Raw genomic sequence first — 18,988 nt, forward strand, 5'->3', positions numbered from 1 at the left:
GAATCATGTGAATTTAACATGATTTACTCAAACCCTAACGTTATGACACCACATTTTTGTTATGAAACATTTCTGCTTAATGAAGTTACCAGGTGTTGATTTACAACCTCCCTCCAACCCTGCCAGCATTCTATGTTTTTATATTATGATGAGCCCTGAGATTATTAAAACCTTTATCTCTGTGCGGAGGCTGTTTCTACAGCAGCGTATGTTTAAGTTTTGAACTTTATAAAATAAAAGTAAAAAAAAAAATCTCACAATCACATGGCCCTTAAGCATGGTTTTATCAGGCTGTAGTCCTTTACTCTTCCATCCTTAAAAACCTTACAATATGACAAACTCAACATGCTGGGACAGAACACAGCAACAGACTCCTCTTACTCATCTCTTGCCATTGAGATAGTGGCTTTAACCAGTGAAACTCAAACAACTGCCAAGCACAAGGGTGCCTAACAACATCATGTTTCAATGATAACTTGAGGCAAATCCAACAAACCAAACAGAAAAACATCCTAATTTATTTCACAAGGACCCCAGACAGCAAGCTGCATATAATCAAGATGAGTCCAGGTAAAGGCTGACAATTACAGTCTGTCAACTGATTAAGGCTGAGTGGAAAGTTGTATCCAGATGGAAAAACAACCACAATCGCTTTTGCAGCAAGTCACTACTGTGTTCCACAGCATGGGGGAGAAATACACTCATCAAATTTTTTGAGATACATTAAAGTACCACAAGCAAGAAAGCCAAACTTGGCATAAATTAAAAATAACAACAACGAAAAAAGTTGATTACAAATGAAAATATGTACCAAGGAAACCTAGAATAGAAAGGACATGCCTTGTAAATAAGAGCAGATGAAAAATATAATCAATGAACTAACGCTGAGATGCAGGATGGTCCAGCCAACTTGGCAGGCAAAGATGTAAACATAGTCTGTTCTGTTTCCAGGTTTCTCATGGGTCTACTATTTTATTCTGATGCTTGGAGGATGAACTCACCTTAGGAAGGAAGTCTGCCATCAGAGATGCTGCTCTAGACATGATCCCCTGATGCTTGAATGACTAATATTTTCTTCTTTCCCAGTATTTTTTCTCCTTTCTTTATACAGAGAGTCTAGCTTGATAAGTCAAAACAACCAAAAACAGTGTCTTAAATGCCTTGATGCTTTTCCCCTTCTTTTTAAAATTTTTTTTCTCTTATGGTTGTTTCTGCTGTTGTTTCATCTGCAAGGAAACAAGCTTGGATACTCTCCAACAACAGCCCAAATTAATTTCAATTATTTGTTATTCTTTTTACCTCTCAAATGTAATTTTACCTTGCAAAAATGACTGACAGATGTTAAAAATGTTAAAAAGCCTCCAAAACCCCTCTACAATGGAAAGAAAAGTGCATGAGATGCTGTTAGAAATAAAGTCTTCATTTTATATGTAAGAATCGAGACAATGAAGCCATTTTTCTCCCTCTGTTTTAGGCAAGCGATTCAAATTTTATTATAGAAAGCTTTCTGCAGTGAGATTACACTAGACAAGGTCTCTATACTTTTATTGTCACTCAACAACTTAGCACTGCCCAATGACAACATTTTGCTTATTGCCTTTAAATATGCATCAATTAATTCTATTTTAGTTAACAACTAAAAAAAAATATTGACTCCTTCCTAAATCTTTACTTTATTGAATTAAATTGCTAAAAATTTTGTTTCACATGTATTTTTTTATATATACATATATAAGCATGAATAAAAGTTTTGGTACCTTGGAAGTTCAGTAATGCAGTTCTCAGGTAAGAATTCTCATCTGAAAGAACTGATTATATAGATATGAGCAATAGAATAAAACATTTAATTCTTCTGGGACACTTTTCATCAGGATGCAAAGATAGCTGGCACATTTATATTCATGCCATATGTTTCTACCTATGTCATAGTATAAAGCACTCCAGTGACCCACTATTTACAGACAGAAGAGAGAAAAATCACAGGATACAGCAGTTGCGGTTGTTTAATGTCTGCTCACAAAGTCATTGCAGTAATTATTACATGTGCTACTGCTGTTAAAAAAAAAATGAAGAGAGAGCAGAGAGGAAAGAGGAGAGTTGGTAGAGAAGACACCTCGTACATTTGACCTTAATGAGGCAGGCTATGAATACTCATAATGATTTCTCAAACTGTTTGAAGATGAGCAGCTTGAGGCAAAAGAATTGTACTAGAAAGGAGATAGGCTAAGTACCACTCAAATGGAGTCATTATGCTTGCAGCTATTTGGATCCTGAAATGAGATAAAAGCTGCACCATGGAGGCATAAAGACTTCAGGACCAATAGAAAGAATTAACTGACATATCTTCTGGTAAAATACATTAGGAAACCTTTCAGTTCTACTTTGCATCAGTAGTCTAAGTGATGAAGCAGTAGAAACAGCAAGCTATGATTTTCCTATCCTCAGCTTAAAGCCTCAAGCAACTACAGGAGTGCTGATCTGCCTCTCCCACTGACATCCCCTACAGCCATTAGGATAAATAACTGAGCCCTTATGGTCCCTCTGCATTGTTCCTCTACTTATTCCTCACTCTAAAAATTCTTGCAGGACAACTGCACAAGGTAAGATCTTAATAATCTTACTCATCTGACACCTTTTCCCCATGCTCCTTGTACCAAACAGAGAAAAAAAGAAACATTAGAAAGAGGGAGTAATCAACTATGTCTCGTGTCTTTCTCAATGGGACTGAAACCAAATCTGTCAGAGTAAAAGGAATCAGGCCTAGAGATTAAGAAATTTTATACAGAGTATGGAATGAAGCTGCAATATACTCAAACTCTGCACTAACAAATTTAGGATATTAAGATATTCTAAAAAATATCTTAAAAGAGCAATTCTTTCCACTACAGCTACTGCTCTAATGACAATTAAGGAGAAAACAGGAAAGGTCAAACTGGATACTGAGAGAGTAGCCCTCCAACTTTGGAAAAAACAGTTGGAATGCAGAATCTAACTTTGCCTGGTGGACCTGCCTCTGAAAGAGGCAGTAAGATCTTGGTATTAAGAGGACAGAGCTTTGAAAGAGTTCCCGGTTGACCTTAGCCACAAAAGAGGCTAAACTGAAAAGCAGTCTAATGGTTAAACATCCTGCCACAACACAGCATCATGCACTTTTCCCGTAAGTCCATTAATTTTAAAATTTCCAACTCTCTACCTCTAAACATTTCCAATACTGTTTTTCAAAAAAAAAAAAAAAAAAAAAGCAAAGAATATCTTCCTAAAATTTATATAGTTCCTACCGATAACTATTTGGAAAACTGTACAACATGAGCAGCAATGCCCTAGATTTTGAAAAGCTGTTTGATTGCATCAGCAACAGATAGTTTGAATGTGATTTCTCAAACATTTTCATTCCACTATGAAGACCTAAAATCTAAGTACTTGGTTCCTCTTCACTATCAGAAGAGAGCTCTCAGTACACAGTTTATTTGGAGAAGACAAGGACAAGAGAATTGGAGGGAGGAGGTCAGGGATGTCTTTGAAAATAGTTTGTAGAGACCATGAACTGCTGTGGGGAGTACATGCAATTACATATTTCTGACTTTTACTCCACTATTGAATTACCAGCACATCTTAGAAACTAGTACAATTTTTGGTTACCACAGCAACATCTGTGAAGGGGAGGTCTTGTCATGACACTCGCCAGTTTACTAAATTAAGACACACTAAATTTGGATATGGATTCTGCCCAGAAATATGCCCAGACAGCTGTCTTCAGCACCACAATTTTCTCTCTCTTTTTTTTCTTTTTAATATTTTTTGGCATATTAGGGTACACTAATACTTTCTGACTATAGAGTCTGTAAGTGAAATGTTGATATAATGATGAAATTATGACATTTGTGGCTCAGTATTTATGATACGGTATATTAAAGGGCTAAAGACCTAATTTCTCAACAGACAATTTCAGGGATTTTTGGGATATTGTCCTTGCCCAGAAGGCTTACAGTCAAGTGAGAGTTCAGCTTACTATCCCACATTTTGCACCTACCAGTAAAACTATACTACAGGAATTGTGAAAGCAGTACATAGCTGTTAAGCCACCTTGTTTTGAAAAAATTGATATTAACTTTGTCAATAACCCTAGCTTTGTGGACTTGCTTTGTCTAGGAATGGAACTAGCAAGTTGCACTTTACATTGCAATTTAGTCATTAAAATGTTCTCTACTTGCTGGTTTCACCTGAATAAGAGAAGGCATATTTAAAATGTGCATTATTATCTTGAGTAGTAATTTAATATAGAGATTTTTGTTTAACATAGTGGAAGAATAGGAACATTCAGATTTAACTCTCAGACTAGAGATGAGAATATAGTTAAGGATGTCTGTACTAAAATAAAATATCACTACCTTGCCATATGAAGAATTTTTTTTCATTTAGTATACTCCACCTATGACTCAGTATAGCTAAATCTGCAGGTTACTTAATGTTCACGAAAAAATATTTAATTGCAATTCAGCTAGTTTAATTTACTTTTTCAAATATAGTTCTAGCAATACCATAGACCTGCACAAGCTGGATGCTAACATTTTTTGAGAATTCTGCTCTGATTCTAACATGCTTTAGTACTGTTTGTTGTGTGACAAGATATGTATCATCACTACAGAGCTCTAAAGAACTGTGTTACTGATGAAGCAAAGCCCTCAAGTAACCCCCTTTCCTTCACTAGTATGCATGTTGCTGGTAATACCCTATATAGATTCAGAAAAAGATTTATGGCGGTGTGAAATTTCTCCTAAAGTTGTAGCTCTTTACAGTCCAGTCTTAGTGCCTCAGATGACCACTAATTAAAAGAAAAGGAAAGCTACAATGTATAGGTACTACACAGTATGTACACAGGTGATGAGCTTTGCTCAGCTGAGAACAGCAGTCAGTTTTAGAAGCACAGATTAAAATTACTTTCCATCTATTTTCACATACCTCTTGCAGTTATTTGCATTAAAATGAAGAAATAGTTTTGTTAGGTCTTTATTTTTAAAACTGCAATATTTATATGGATATTAATGCAAATTGACTTTTTCTTGTAGGAAAAGCTGCTGACGAGAGCGATCCAGTTAAAACAGAAAACTGCATTTTTCCACAGCGTGCATCATATCCAAGTGAAGGGAATGAGAACGAAATCACGTATCCTAGTGTTCATGGTCTCCTTGCACTGGTTAGGAAAAGGTCACATTTATGTACTCTGAAATTGTTTTGTAGATGAGAAAGGTTAGTAAAATGAAATTATTACTTTTACTTATATCTTTTTTTTTTTCCCAGTGTTGAAGAAGCTACTAGGACCTTCTGTTGTATTTTTATATTTAACACAAATGAACAATGCTGCAGTACTGGATGGGTTTACTTTTCTGTGCCTAACACTGCTAGGGTGGTATATTTTTAATTTACAAATTTGCCCTTGAAGAGTAAACAAAAGCTATAGCTAGCACTGAACACTCCAGTTCTGAAGAGCAGAAATCACTTAAATGACAGCATTCTTGGCCTTGTTTCCTGCAGTGCCTGCCTGATTAGTTACTGATGCTGTTCAAGGTCCTAGTTATGGTTTAAAAAGCTCTAAATGGCTCAGGATCAGAAAGAGTGCCTTTACACATGTGTCTCAGACCAGACTGGTTGGCCTGTCTCTCTAGTCCAAACAGGATTGACAGCACATCCAGATCTTAGATCAGGCTCCTTATTAGATATGAATTTATTATACAAACACAGACATTAAAGGCAACATGGAACAGTGGTATTCTGTTCTCCAACAGGCTGTCTACCTATGAGCATCTGATCTGGGGTTTGCTGCATGTGCCATGCATCCCTTCCCATCTCTCCCATCCAAGTTGGATAAAATCCATCCCACAGGGCCAGATATGCCCAGGTTTCTGCCTCCAGAAGAGTTGTGGGAGCTTCAGCACCTGTGATCTCTAAAAAGTCAGATACACTGTTTCCACCTATAGTAGTGCCTTCACCTTCATGTTGCTGTCGATGGAGCTTGAGGACTCAAGCCTGTGCCAGATTTCCAATGCAAACAGAATGAAATTTGAACTTCTGTTAGGCAGACACTTGGGGAAAGTCAGAGTATTTGTTTGTTTTATCAGCTACCCAATATTTCATATCAGAAAAAGTGCAGAGACAATTGCTGTGCATTAACAGAACAAAGAAATAATATATTCTCAGTGCAGAAAATTGCCCTGTTTTTCATTATCAAATTTTCCTGCCTTAGTCATGGCAATGCAGATGACTAAGTTTGGATACTTTTTGCAAGAATACAAAACTAGTCGTAAAAGCATAAAACAATACATGTAACAAAATCAAAATAAGTTAAACTAGCTATATATATTATCTCCAGAGCTTAACTGGTGTTAGAAGTACGTATCTAGTTTAAAAGACAAAACATACAATAAAGAAAACTCAAATTTTTTTGGTTTTTTGTAATTAATTTCTATTCCCTGCTTGTGGTTGTAAGCTGCCTTCTACAAAACCCCATGAACCACAGATACTACTGAACTCCACTATGTTGATATAAAACAGTTTTGGTAAATTGCCATATCTATCTACTTTTTCTTTATGTTCCTTAAAAAAAAAAATTAAATGATGCAATACTGAGGATACCAAGACCTATTAAGACTAATAGGTGCAATTCAAAAAGCTGACTAAATGGATTAACTACTGCCTTGCTCAGACTATCTTGAATTGTGGCTGCAGATTTGATGATCCCTCTCATGAAAAGCTCCCAGTAAATATTTTTCTTTTTACAATAAGTATGAACTATGAACACTCTCTTTCTGCTAACTACATTTGAAAAAAACCCCCAGAACAAATCCCACAATCCCCCCAACTCCCAAACCAACTGAATTAGTAAATACAATGCAGTTACCTGTCATGTTACAGTACACTTTCAAAGGTCCCAGTGTCCCACTGCCATCTGGATCTATCCAGTAGTAATTTGAAGTTTTGCCCAAGTGTTTGTATGCTTCACAAGAGAGTTCATAAATAGCTGAAATGAAATCAAACAGAGCAATAAGAATCTTTGTAACTTGGGGAAAAAACATCTGTAAGGACAATTAATTGATCCTGTTTATATATATGAAGAAATGTACCTTTGACATTAAAGCAATGTCACTGATGTTCACAGAAAACAAAGCATATTTCCAAAATTGCTTGAGACACATAATTTCTTTTTTTGTAATGTGATATAAAGTCAGAATAGGAAAAGCTATTGTAACAACTTGGAGAGAGGGAGGAACAATAACACTTTTTCAAGAGTATATTTAAACCATTTTGACAGTATAGTTCATACCTTTGTTTATAATCTTTTTAAGTTTCTATCACTGCTATTGATACAACATACTTTTACCCTTAAGCTTTCTTTCAAGAGATACACTAAAAGAGCTTATGAGTTTTCTCTCTGTAAATTTTGTAATTGTTCATGTTTTATTACAACTCAGAATAAAACTGAGTTTCATAATTGTGAAATTTCTCAATACATGTAATACCTGTCTCTACACAGCTGTGCAGTTACTCTTTTACATACATACAGAACTACTGCTCTGTTCCAGCAAGTTCTGAAATGTCACAATATTTGCTGGAATAAGTTTAATTGATTTAACCAAGAGGTTTGGTTAAATTTTTCCTTGAATACTGCTTTCTAATTCAAGTCATAAAATTGTTTGTCTAATTGTGTTATAATGAATAGCTCAGACATAATAATAAGCATTGTAGATAGAATCTGTTCTAGTAGTTCCCATATTTTCTTAGAAATGTACAATTTTTACAAAGTTATGTGCATTAAATATGAAGAAATAATTTTATGATAAGTGAAAAGTAAAACTGATAATTTATGTAAATTGTTGTGTGCGTACAAATGTATAAAAGTGGTGAATTATATAAATATTTACCTAGGTAATCTTAAAAAAGGAATGTGTAATGTGGTTTTAAGGACCAGATGGCACAGCTTTTTTGTTTGGAATCAATCAATCAGCTGCTAAAAGAAATGAAATGTTTGTTTAACCAGACTTCATATCCACTCTAAAAATTCATCTAATTTGCTGGCAATTCTTGCAAGCAATGTCCTTGCTAAGACTGGCTTTATTTCAAATGTCCATAAGGACGAGCTGTTTTGCTGGGCTCTGATGATGATGAGTGAGTGATCACATACATGTTTAAAGGCCTCTAACCAAATATCAAGACATGAGAAAGAAAGAGGAGTTAAAAAAATGTCAAATGTTGATGTGGCTCGAATGCAAAACTAAAGGCTGTTATCTATCTACAATTTCCTTGTGATGCTATAAGAGAAGGAATTTCCTGGAGAGTTTTATGTGTTCATTAGAGGATATAAAGTCAATTTCATACAAGTAGATGACACTTTAATTAAATTGTGAAACATTCTAAGGCATTTTCCCTTTCTCCACAAACAAAGGTCAACATATTCTTCCATTATCAAGGAGACTCTGTGTCTGTTTTCAGATGCTTAATGCAGAATTCATAAGGAATTCATAACCTATTCTATTCAGAAGTATTTCCCTCACTCTCTACACGCTACCTAAACAAAATCAAAAAATTCTAACTCCATCAATGTATAATTGTTGTGATACCGAGTATCACAACAAATTTTAATGGATGCACTCCAGGTCAAGTCAAGAAGATAAGAAATACTGTTTGTGATCTCGCTGAAATATTGTGTTTTCATTTTCTAAACTTTTTCAGAAAACCAGGGCAACTTTGTCTCTAGTAACCAGACCTTTATGTAAGGCCATATGACATTTTTATCCAAGTTGCTACTTTCGAGAACACGGGCCAATATTTGTACAGAAATACTGCTACAACTCAGAAAACAACATTAAAGAGTGTTATATGGAAGTAAAATGTTTTTATAGAAAATTAAGGGGTTTAGATACAACACCCTCCTTTCTCTTCTTCTGGAATGGGAGAAATAGAAAGTGGTATGTGGGTATTAGTTTTATAGCACAGAAAAGGCTGCTTTTTAATAAGTCAGATCTGTCAAACTTCAAAATTATGCTGAACACTAAATAATAGAAAGTAGATCTTTCTTCAAATGAAGACAAAAGAGTGGGATATTCTAAACAAATTCCACTTGTGAAAACTGTTCTTATGAGTGTGTGACAGTTTTCTGGGAGGTATTATGCACATGTATAGAATCCTAGAATTATTAAGGTTGGAAGAGGCCTTTAAGACCATCATGTTTAACAATCAACCTATCACCACCACCACCACGTTCACTACTAAACCATGTCTTCAGAGTGCTGAATCCACAGGTTTTGTTGAAGAGCTCCAGGGGTGATGACTCCACCACTTCCTGGGCAGTCTATTCCAATGATTTACAACCCTTTCTGTGACTTTAAACCCCCTGGCACAACTTGAGGCCATTTATGTAGATGCATAAACATCTTAAAAATGGGAATAAACAAAAGTGAAAAAGTAGGTTCCAGTGCAGTAAGCAGTAACATAAATCACTTCACAGGAACAGAGGAACAAAATGAAGGGACGAGTGAATCTCATACACTGACAAAGTAACCAGTAATTAAAGTGCAATAGGAAACAGCAGTCATGTTCTAGTGTATGAAGAAAACTGGTGACAGAAAGATCTTATTTTTGACTTTGGATGACAAAAGGCAGCCACTTAAAGAAAAGAACAAAAGCAGCAAGCACCAGGCAGAAGGCAACTCTGAAGTGGAGGAAAGTAAGACATGAAACCAAGATGTCAAAGTGGATGAAGGACTAGAAAGGAAGACAGAACAGGATCACCTTATAAGCTACTACTTGCTTTTGTAAACATTGCACAAAAAGATCAGTAATGTGTAAGACAAAAGGAGAACAGGTAAAAATAGAAATTAAGAAACTCAAAGAAAACTTAGAGTAGAAGAAAGGACAAACATTTAAGGAATGCTGTTTTAGAAGTCACCCAAGCACACTAAAACAGAGAAGAAAATGAAAACAGAATACAAAGAAGAGACCATGGCAGAATCAAAACAGCTTAAATGAGAAGACTGATAAAGGTTATAATAAAAAAGAAAAAAATCTAACTGAGCTAAGAAAAGGCAAGTAAGCAAAATGCAAGATTTAGATATAAATTTTGCAGTGTTCAGATGCGAATTAGGAGAAATGGTTGCGTATATCCACATACAGAGGAGACAGAGGGAGAGAGGGAAGGGCTGATTCTGTCTGGAAGACAGGAAAGAAAATTAAAAAGAAAAAAAGAGGAAGAACTAAGGGCACAAGGGCAATAGATTTTTGCTTTTCTAGCTAGTAGAAGTGAAATGCCAAAAATGTATATTTGCTTTCTTGGTAGCTGGTCCAAACACACAACATATGTAGTCTTAAGGGACTTCAGAAGAGTATTAAACCTCAAAACCTTCCAAGCTAAATGTAACACTCACATCCACCCTGATGACCAGGTAAGATATTTCTAGCATAATAAATCCAGTTGTCAGTTTGTTAGGATTTTTTAAAGGTCACTTATATTCTTTCTGGGCAGAATACGGGGAAAAAACCCCTACAAACAGCTTCTTCACTCTTTACATGCTTTCATATTGCATCAAAAATTGTCTACAAGCCACAACAGGTGAAAACCTGGTCAGAACAGTGATCCAAGCTCTCACAGTCAGGAAAAAAGTGTGCACAAAAGGAATCAAAACTAGGAAGAGAAGAGCACAAAAAAATGCAATAGCCTTTTAAAAGTTTAATCTCCTGAATAATACAGATCAAACTGAGACCACCAAATCAATTTCACGATAAAATTTGAAAGGGTTTTCTGTGTTCTAACATGAAGATAAAAAGTTTTAATACCAAAACCATAAAAAATAATAAATTTCACTATAAATTTTGGTGTGAAGCATCAAGCTTCTCTAAGCTTCTTAATCTAGGCAGAAAATCCAGTCATTTTAACTAGCTAACAAATGCAACTATGAATGCACTTTGAAGTTCACCATTGACTAAGCTAACATTCACAACAGTGGATTTGAATGAGCATGGCTTGAGCGAAAAAGTATCTTTTCTTAGAAGGCTTCATTAGGTAAGTAGGCTAAGGGAAAACAGCCTAGAGTGAAACAAATACAACAAACTTTGTAGCTCTACAGACTTAAAGAGCATTTTTATTGCTGCTTTTCTTCATGGGTTCTGAACACCAAAGGGGAGGTGTTGATGGACGGGGAAGACAACACTAAATTCTGAGTTTTAGGATCCTCTATTTTAAACATTAGAGGAAAAGCAAATCGTTTGAAAAAGAGTTTACAGAATAGCTTTTTCTGGCTCAAGACTGTTAGTCAAAAGTTGGAAAGAACCAACACCTCTTAGATTCCAGTGGCCCTTAACTGATTGAGGGAAGCAGATGTTCTCACTCCTGTTTTACTTTCTGACTGGTGTAAAGATCAAGGGACAATTCTCCTGCACAGGTGGCACAGCTGCTGGCTATCTCCAAAAAGCAGAATAGCTGAATGACAAAAAGGATTTAGAAACTCTGTGGCCCTATATGATATTGCCATAAAATTTCATTAGCACCTAGGTGAACTACAGTTTTTCCATCACTATGCGAAAAGGCAGCTTTAATTTTAGGGCTGACAAACAACATCCTTTTATAAGTGCAAAGCTCATTATAAATAGATTACCTAGCATGGCAGTCTGCACTATGTGACTCAATGAATGTGTTGCAATACATTTTGTTTCTGTCAGTGGGTATGGTTGCTGCAGGGAATAAACTCCTTTAAACACCTGCTAATATAGGAGTAAATCTCGGCTTTACAGGAACATAGTAAAGGTGTAGATACAGAAATATGGATGGAATTAACTGACAGCACAAGTGACAAAAACAGGCAGTGCATCAGATCTACAAAGTCCAGCTATGTCTCTCCCACACTTTCAACTTCTTGGAAAAATACTGAAAGCTAAATATATTGTGAGGTGCTTGGGTTTATGTCACTCAAACTGGTTTCAACTCTCGAGCCCTGGAAGCACAAACACAAAAGAAGGGGGGAAAAAACTCCAAGCTTAGTCAAGAAATAGCTGCACACTGAAATGTCATACCTGAAGTTTATTTTAAAAGAATAAAATAAGATTTGTTTCTTTGTTATAACATATATTCAGAAGATAATTGGAAAATGGAAAATGTTAAAAAATAAATTTTTATACATCAATAGATGTACACTGTAAGCTCCTGCTCTGTCAGCAGAATTTTCCTTCTGTGCACATCCACATTAAACCTATACTCATCCTTCACTCATTCCAATTCTATATGGTGGAGAAATGATGTCTTACTGTTCTTTTAAAATAGGTTAAGAGAACTAGATATTTCATCATAGTCAAAGCAAGATACACATGAGAGAAAAATACTCTTCTGTATTCTGATAGAAGGAATACACAAAGCTGCTGGGTTGCTGTACTAGTTCAAGTATATTAAAAATTTTTTAAAAAGCTCCACGAAAAGCCAACATGATGCAACTCTACTTCAATGTTCTTGCTATTTTGTGGGACAATGTCTGCAATGGCCAGAACCAAACCTTATGTCTGCCAGTTTTTTCAAGTCTGGATATAAAGTTCTGTAGTTTGGAACTCATCCCTATAACATCTAAGAACAGGAAAAATAAAACAAATTTAAAAATTCATTTTTCAGTTATAGTTAACTTAAAATAAACATATGTGCTGTTAAAGTCAGACAAAAATAAGTGTGAACGAGTATTTACTTTTACACCTCACACTGTGAGAAGTAATCCTTTCAGATATGACTTTGAGAGGAAATGTTCTCTGAAGCAGCTTTTACCAGGTTCCCAAATGTTAGGTGTGCCCTTGTTCATTTGTTGTTGGAAAAGAAAATGTGGTTGGAAACTTCTGCTGAACATTCCTGGGTTTGCCCTCTCCACCTTTTTAGGCTGCCAGTTTACAGAAGCTCACAACCCCTTCAGCTATGAGAGCTGAAATCAAAAATTAATCACAAATCAAAACCCAAGGACAATCACCCACTACCAGCATCCAAAAAACTCATTAGTCAAACTGTGACAGAAGAAGGAAACAGAAGCTAAGGAAAAAACCATCACCATTCTGATACAGAATTGCATATGTATCTAAAATTCTTTGAGCTACTTGAACACAATTCTATTTATCGTTCTAAGTGTATGTGCACTCATCTAAAAGAAAAGCTCCAAATCATTAAAAACACCTAAGACAATCTGGTCCTGCACAGAGAAGGTTCTAAGGTAACCAAGAGCTCTGTTTTAGGATTTTTTTTTTGTCATTTTTACTTATACAATACAATAATCTTAATGTAAAAAATTAAAAAGGTAATGAAACAACTGGTTTACTTTCTACATACTGCCAAAGACCCCTTTAAAAAAGTCCTTCTTGATTAAAAAAAATCTCGAAAACATTTGTTAAAATAACACTCCCCCTAAATAAAAGGTGGCAGTGAAGAACAACAACAAAATCCTAACTGGAAAAAAAAATTGTCTTGCAACCCTAAGAGTAGTTCTTCAAGCTAAGGTCATGATGGACTCTTAGAAAGACCTTTCTAAGAGAACTTTCTGCATGACCAGAACACCACTAAACATCAGGTACTTGCATACCCCATCAGGTACTAGGATACCCCTGTAAAATTAGGTTACCTTGATGAGGAAAAGCACAGGAAGAAGCACTTTCAGCAAAATATAGGGCTCTAGTGGTACAAAGCTGTAATACCTTAAAGGCTGCTGGCCCTCGCAATGCAGGAAGCAGCTGTGGCTGCTCACCTGGACAGGCCAGAGCAGTAGGAACATGCCAGCACACTCGGCTGGCTGCAATACTGAATTTCTGTGCCCAGTCTATGGGCATTTGGAAACTGCACCTGGATGTGTCAGCAACTGCAGTGAAGTTCGCGTCCAGGAAGAAAACTGAGCTTCCAAATGAACTGCAGCTTTATGCACATCCTAAATCTGGTGTGTACCTAAATTGTACTTAGAAAGATTAATTTTGACATCTGAAATGGATGTACTGTGATGCCTAAGGGAATTCCAGAAATTTCTTTTTGAAGAAATATAACTATTCTAGGCACAGTTACAGTTCATTCAGTTACAACCAAATTATTTTCCAGGCAAAAAACAAGGAATAAAAGAGTGTCCCAATGTGACATGCCCTTGCCAATGCAATATCACCTCATTATTAAAGACAGTGGAAAACAGAAAACCTGCTTTTCCTGACTTCATGTATAACTGAAAATTTGAGTAAACTAAAACCTCTAAAACCCTGAGAGTAATACTTACAATTTGTGTGCTCATGTTGCATCTACAGGAATACTAATTCCACTCTGTTCTTAAAGAAATGTTGCTATACATGAACAGCCACTCAACAAAAATACAATTTTCACATATAAGGGCCATTAGGCAGTTGGTAAATTTCACTGTATTGTAAGAGAATTGGAGAAAATTGGATGGTACCATGAACAAACCCACCAAATCACAGCTGTATATGACACGGCACATGCTTTAGCCACTGATTTTTCCAGTTGTAGTAAAACCCGGATCAAGCCCTATTTCTCAGCCATGACCAGGCTACATCCTCAGCCAGAAGTTGAACCGAGCTACTGCAGTCCCAGAAGCACAAGCAAAACCAACCCCTGGCATCTTCAAATACCTTCCCAGTGAAACTGAGATTTGGTTTTTTTTCTGGGTTATCATCATTTTAGGGGCCCTTAGTTTTCTCTCACAGCTAGCTAGGACAAGCACATGAATTCTAAGAGCTCAAAGCTTCATCCTTTCACTGTCACTACATGACATTAGCAAGAGTCTTTTCCACACCACACAACTATTTTACATGACAGTTCAAATACTAGTTAACTTAAAGCCCAAGGGTTCAGTTCTCTTACCCTCAACATCACATTAAATAAATACTGAATCATTCTACAAGATTATTCCTGGAAAAGGTAGTTAAATTACTCAATTTATGTTTGAAGAAATAAGTGCTGAGGTAAAAAGCAGAACCTATTTTGTGGTCATAATTAGTATAACAACAGAATTGCATGGCTGTGGTAAAACCTCAAATATAATCTAATCCACCTCCCTAAAAAGCTCAATTACATCCATGTATCATTCCTGACATATTCCTGTTTAAAATTATGTAAATTCCTTGACACACCAAGGCAGCCTAGAGCTCCACCAGCCCTTCAGCATCAGCATTTGTCCTACTCTACGCTGTGGGGCTGTTCTGCTGGAATTTAAACTCATCATTTCTCTTTCTATTTACAATGAATTTGGAAGATAAGTTATTGCACTCCTCCTTGCAGCCATCTTTTGTCTTTTTGCAGACATGAATCTTGTTAGAAGCTTAACAGGACGAGGAGCCCGGGCCCCCAGCGGGGGGAGAGAAAGACAATCCGACCAATATGGTTGATAAGAGCAAACTCCGTTTATTAGCAGTCCAAAGGCACTTATATAGTATACCAGCTTGTTAACTCCTAAGTGGCTTAAAGCTTATCAAAACACATTTCTATTTCTACATAATTGGACTTACATTGGCAAGCTTCCATAGTCTTGTTATGATTAAAAGAATTCAGTGCCCATCTCCCTTGTTCACTCCCAGATAGTACAGCTACACTGTTTCAAAACTCCCTCTTTGTTCCCAGCCCTGCTTGTTATTTTTCACACAGGGACTTTCCCATGGAGAGTTTTCTCACACACAAGCCTTTAGCTTCCAGGCCTATTGCTTGCACAGATCTTTTATTTATCCCAATAATTCTATTTCCCAACAGAATCTCTTCTCTACATTAAAATGGCCAAGTTTGTTCATTTTGATCACTGGTTTTCTAGGTGCTAAATTATCCTCTCTCTTCTCTGGACTCTACAATTTTTTCACGAAGCACAGCATATGAGAGTGGAAAATGTTCAGCACAGCCAGATTAACTTGCACATTCCACAAATTATACTTCTGTTAATTCATCCCTAAACGATGTATCCTTTATTCGCAGGATCGTAAGCAATGAGCTTCAAGGCAAATCAGTAATTAATAACCACCACTTCTACAAAACTGAATACAAAAAATGAAACAAAAGTCAGCAGTTTTTCTCAGCCATTGCTTCTACAATTGATTAATCCCCCCTAAACATAGTCCTTCCAATGCTCAGTTGCTTTGCAACTCCAAATTCCTAAAATAGCTTCCCAAAGGAAAAACATTCTTCTATTTTGTATATGTACATAATAGTATACATATAATATTATATACATATGGATTATGTACTATATGAATAAAAATATTATATAAATAGACAGCAGAGAGGGTTTTTTTTTTGTTTCTTGGGGTTTTTTTTGCTTTTTTTTGTTTTTCTTTTTTTTTTGTTTGTTTGCCTTTTTTCCCTTTTTTTTTTTTTTTTTTTTTTAATTAATAGGGAAGGTAAGCCAACAGAGGGAATTTTAGTGCTTTATGTCTGGACTAGCATTCATTTCTGTCCATGGCTGCCCTGGCTGCCATGCCACTAAAACTTTCCAATAGTAAAGCTCCTTCATGACTGACCATAAGCCTTCTTCTCACTGCTATTGATCTAATTTTCAGCCTTTTAAAAGCTTCTATATCTTCCTCACACTCTCCCTCTGCCTTCTACTGTGAGCTAATGAACTTATAAAGTGTTCTCATCATTAGTATAATATCCAAGTATGCCCCACAGAAACAGAAAGGAAATTAAATGCAGTGAAAATCAAAAGAAGATACATGGAAATTTGCAGATTTTGTGTCAAGTTTACTGTAGGCTTAGTTGTGTCAGTGATAAACATAACAATTACCATTGTGGTAAAAAATGGAACAAAATTGAGGCTGTGCCATCAGAGTCAGAAACAGAGCACAAGTTTATTTGCCACTGGGATAATAAAGAAAATTACTACTATAGGGGTGAAAACTGCAATTTGAGCTACTGCACAATAGCTCAACCCAGGAATTTGCTGTGAATACAGAAAAAGCCACCCCATTAATGGCAAGATGAAAGGTGCTGCTGTTTTTCTCTCAGCTTTGTTCTTTGCTTTGGGCTGGGAGAAGGGGGGAAGAGAAAAATTAATTTAAATTCAAATGGCTGAACCAAAATGGATTTTTAAACAAATTTAGCTGTGATTTTAAATTACATGTCATAGATTAGGCAATTAGCATCTTTGTAACACTGTCAGCCTACAGACATCACAAGAAATTATAATTAGACACCAATTTTTAACAAGGTGCTTTTGTGAATTAAGTCATCCAAGGATACACAAACACAAAAACCACAACCACCAACAAAACCCCCCTCAAAAAACAAAAAACAAGCATGGGTTTCGGGATTGAACCAAACACTGTTCAGGATAGAAAGACATGTCCACCTGAGTAACAATTTCATTTTAAATCTGGATAGTGTTGCACATTTGTGTAGCTGTAATTAATTACTGGGACCTGCATCTGAGAGGGAAGACTGTCAGAGAAACTCAGATATTCACCATGCTTGTGCTGGTCTAACACTGGGCCCAGCCACTGAAAGCTTCAGAGCTGCCTGGAGCTCGTTTGAGTCTTCTTCAGCTGGGAGATAACAGGAATACTGCCAATATCATCTCGTTCCCTTCTTCCACCTAGTCCTCTCTTCCATGCAAAAGGCTTCAAGGTTGTAAAAACAAATTTTGAAAGATCCGTACTTAAAGAAAAAGTATGAGTTCTTAAAGAAAAAGTATGAGTTCTACTCCAATTCTCACTTCCTTTGTGTTGCCAGGGTAATGGAAAAGAGAAGAGACAAGGGACAAGCCTGGATTTAAAATTTCCCAGCTGTGTAATACAAATCCTTGGTTTCTCTCTACAGTGAACACAGACACACAAGTGAAAACCTCAGCAAATTATACAAGGGCCAAAGCAGGGGAGATAACTTCAGTAAAGTCAGGTCAAAGATACAGATTATCTGGAATCTTATTTTAACACAAGATATCTGTAAGTGGCTACAAATAACAAAGACACTGAATAAACCAAAGTATTCTCCCTCACCAAGTATATACTAGTTCTTTCCTGCCATGGATATCAGAGCAGTTGATCTCTTTTCAGACTTGAATTTCCTAATCAGTGTTAAATAATGCTCAGATGAACATGGAGATGTCCTCATTACACAGCTTTGGTAGAGACTATAGTGTCAGTTTTTGTTTATTCACAAATATTAGTATTCCCAAAATCCATTACCCACATGTTCATTTATAGGACTGTAATTCAGTTTTATTTTTACCTCAACAGTTGTAATTTTCACCATTTCCTGACCATTTCCTTCCTTTTCCCCACCCCAGATCCCTAAATATATTTGTATCCAACCTTCTTATAATTGGCAATTCTGTGAAGGAAAATATGGTACTTTTCTTGTCTGTATTTACTAAATACAAGATATATTTGAGTGAAACTTCAAGTTATTGAAAAAAAAAAAATCCCAAACAAGCCAACAACTGGTCAAATAAAATAAGATTTCTTAAAAATCTCAATTTAAAATCTTATGTGTGAAAGAAACTAAAACACTATACCACAGAACAGTCTCTTGTTTACAAAACCACTGCTACACACGCAGACAGACACCTAACCAAATAGTGGGTTTTCCAGAGGAGCTGAGCACCTATTTCCAAATAGTGGGTTTTTCAGAGGAGCTGAGCACCTATTTCCACCACCAGAAAAGAACTAAAACATTATGAAAACAAATCCTCATATTAGCATTTACATTATCTCAATCAAAATGTCCTCTATCAACATGACACTGATTTACAAGGAATGCATCATGTTTTTCATTTCCATTAATCACTAAGCAACTTGCAATGCCAACAGAATTCAACGTTTTTAACTGATATAAAAATAACAACATAAAAATATCAACAGAAACATCTGCTTCATGTCCCCTTTTTTCATTCTTTCCCTGTGATGCTTTAAAATGGCAATGACTGTGTCCTGGCAACTTCCTAGAAAGCACTTTTACATCTTTTTCACATAATGGATGAGCTGTGAAATTAGTAAGATGTGAGAT

At 36.0% G+C, this 18,988-nt stretch overlaps 1 protein-coding gene across 1 annotated transcript in view; it reads right to left on the reverse strand.

Moving 5' to 3' along the window:
* Positions 1-18,988, reverse strand: part of CNTNAP2 (contactin associated protein 2) — a 1,047,354-nt gene that overhangs the window by 325,521 nt on the left and 702,845 nt on the right. Inside the window, exon 12 of the mRNA XM_069007741.1 lies at positions 6,896-7,015. Coding sequence (XP_068863842.1) covers positions 6,896-7,015 — 120 coding nt within the window. The remainder of the gene's footprint in view (positions 1-6,895; positions 7,016-18,988) is intronic.

Source organism: Aphelocoma coerulescens, chromosome 2 (assembly GCF_041296385.1).
Source record: "Aphelocoma coerulescens isolate FSJ_1873_10779 chromosome 2, UR_Acoe_1.0, whole genome shotgun sequence".
Taxonomy (NCBI): domain Eukaryota; kingdom Metazoa; phylum Chordata; class Aves; order Passeriformes; family Corvidae; genus Aphelocoma; species Aphelocoma coerulescens.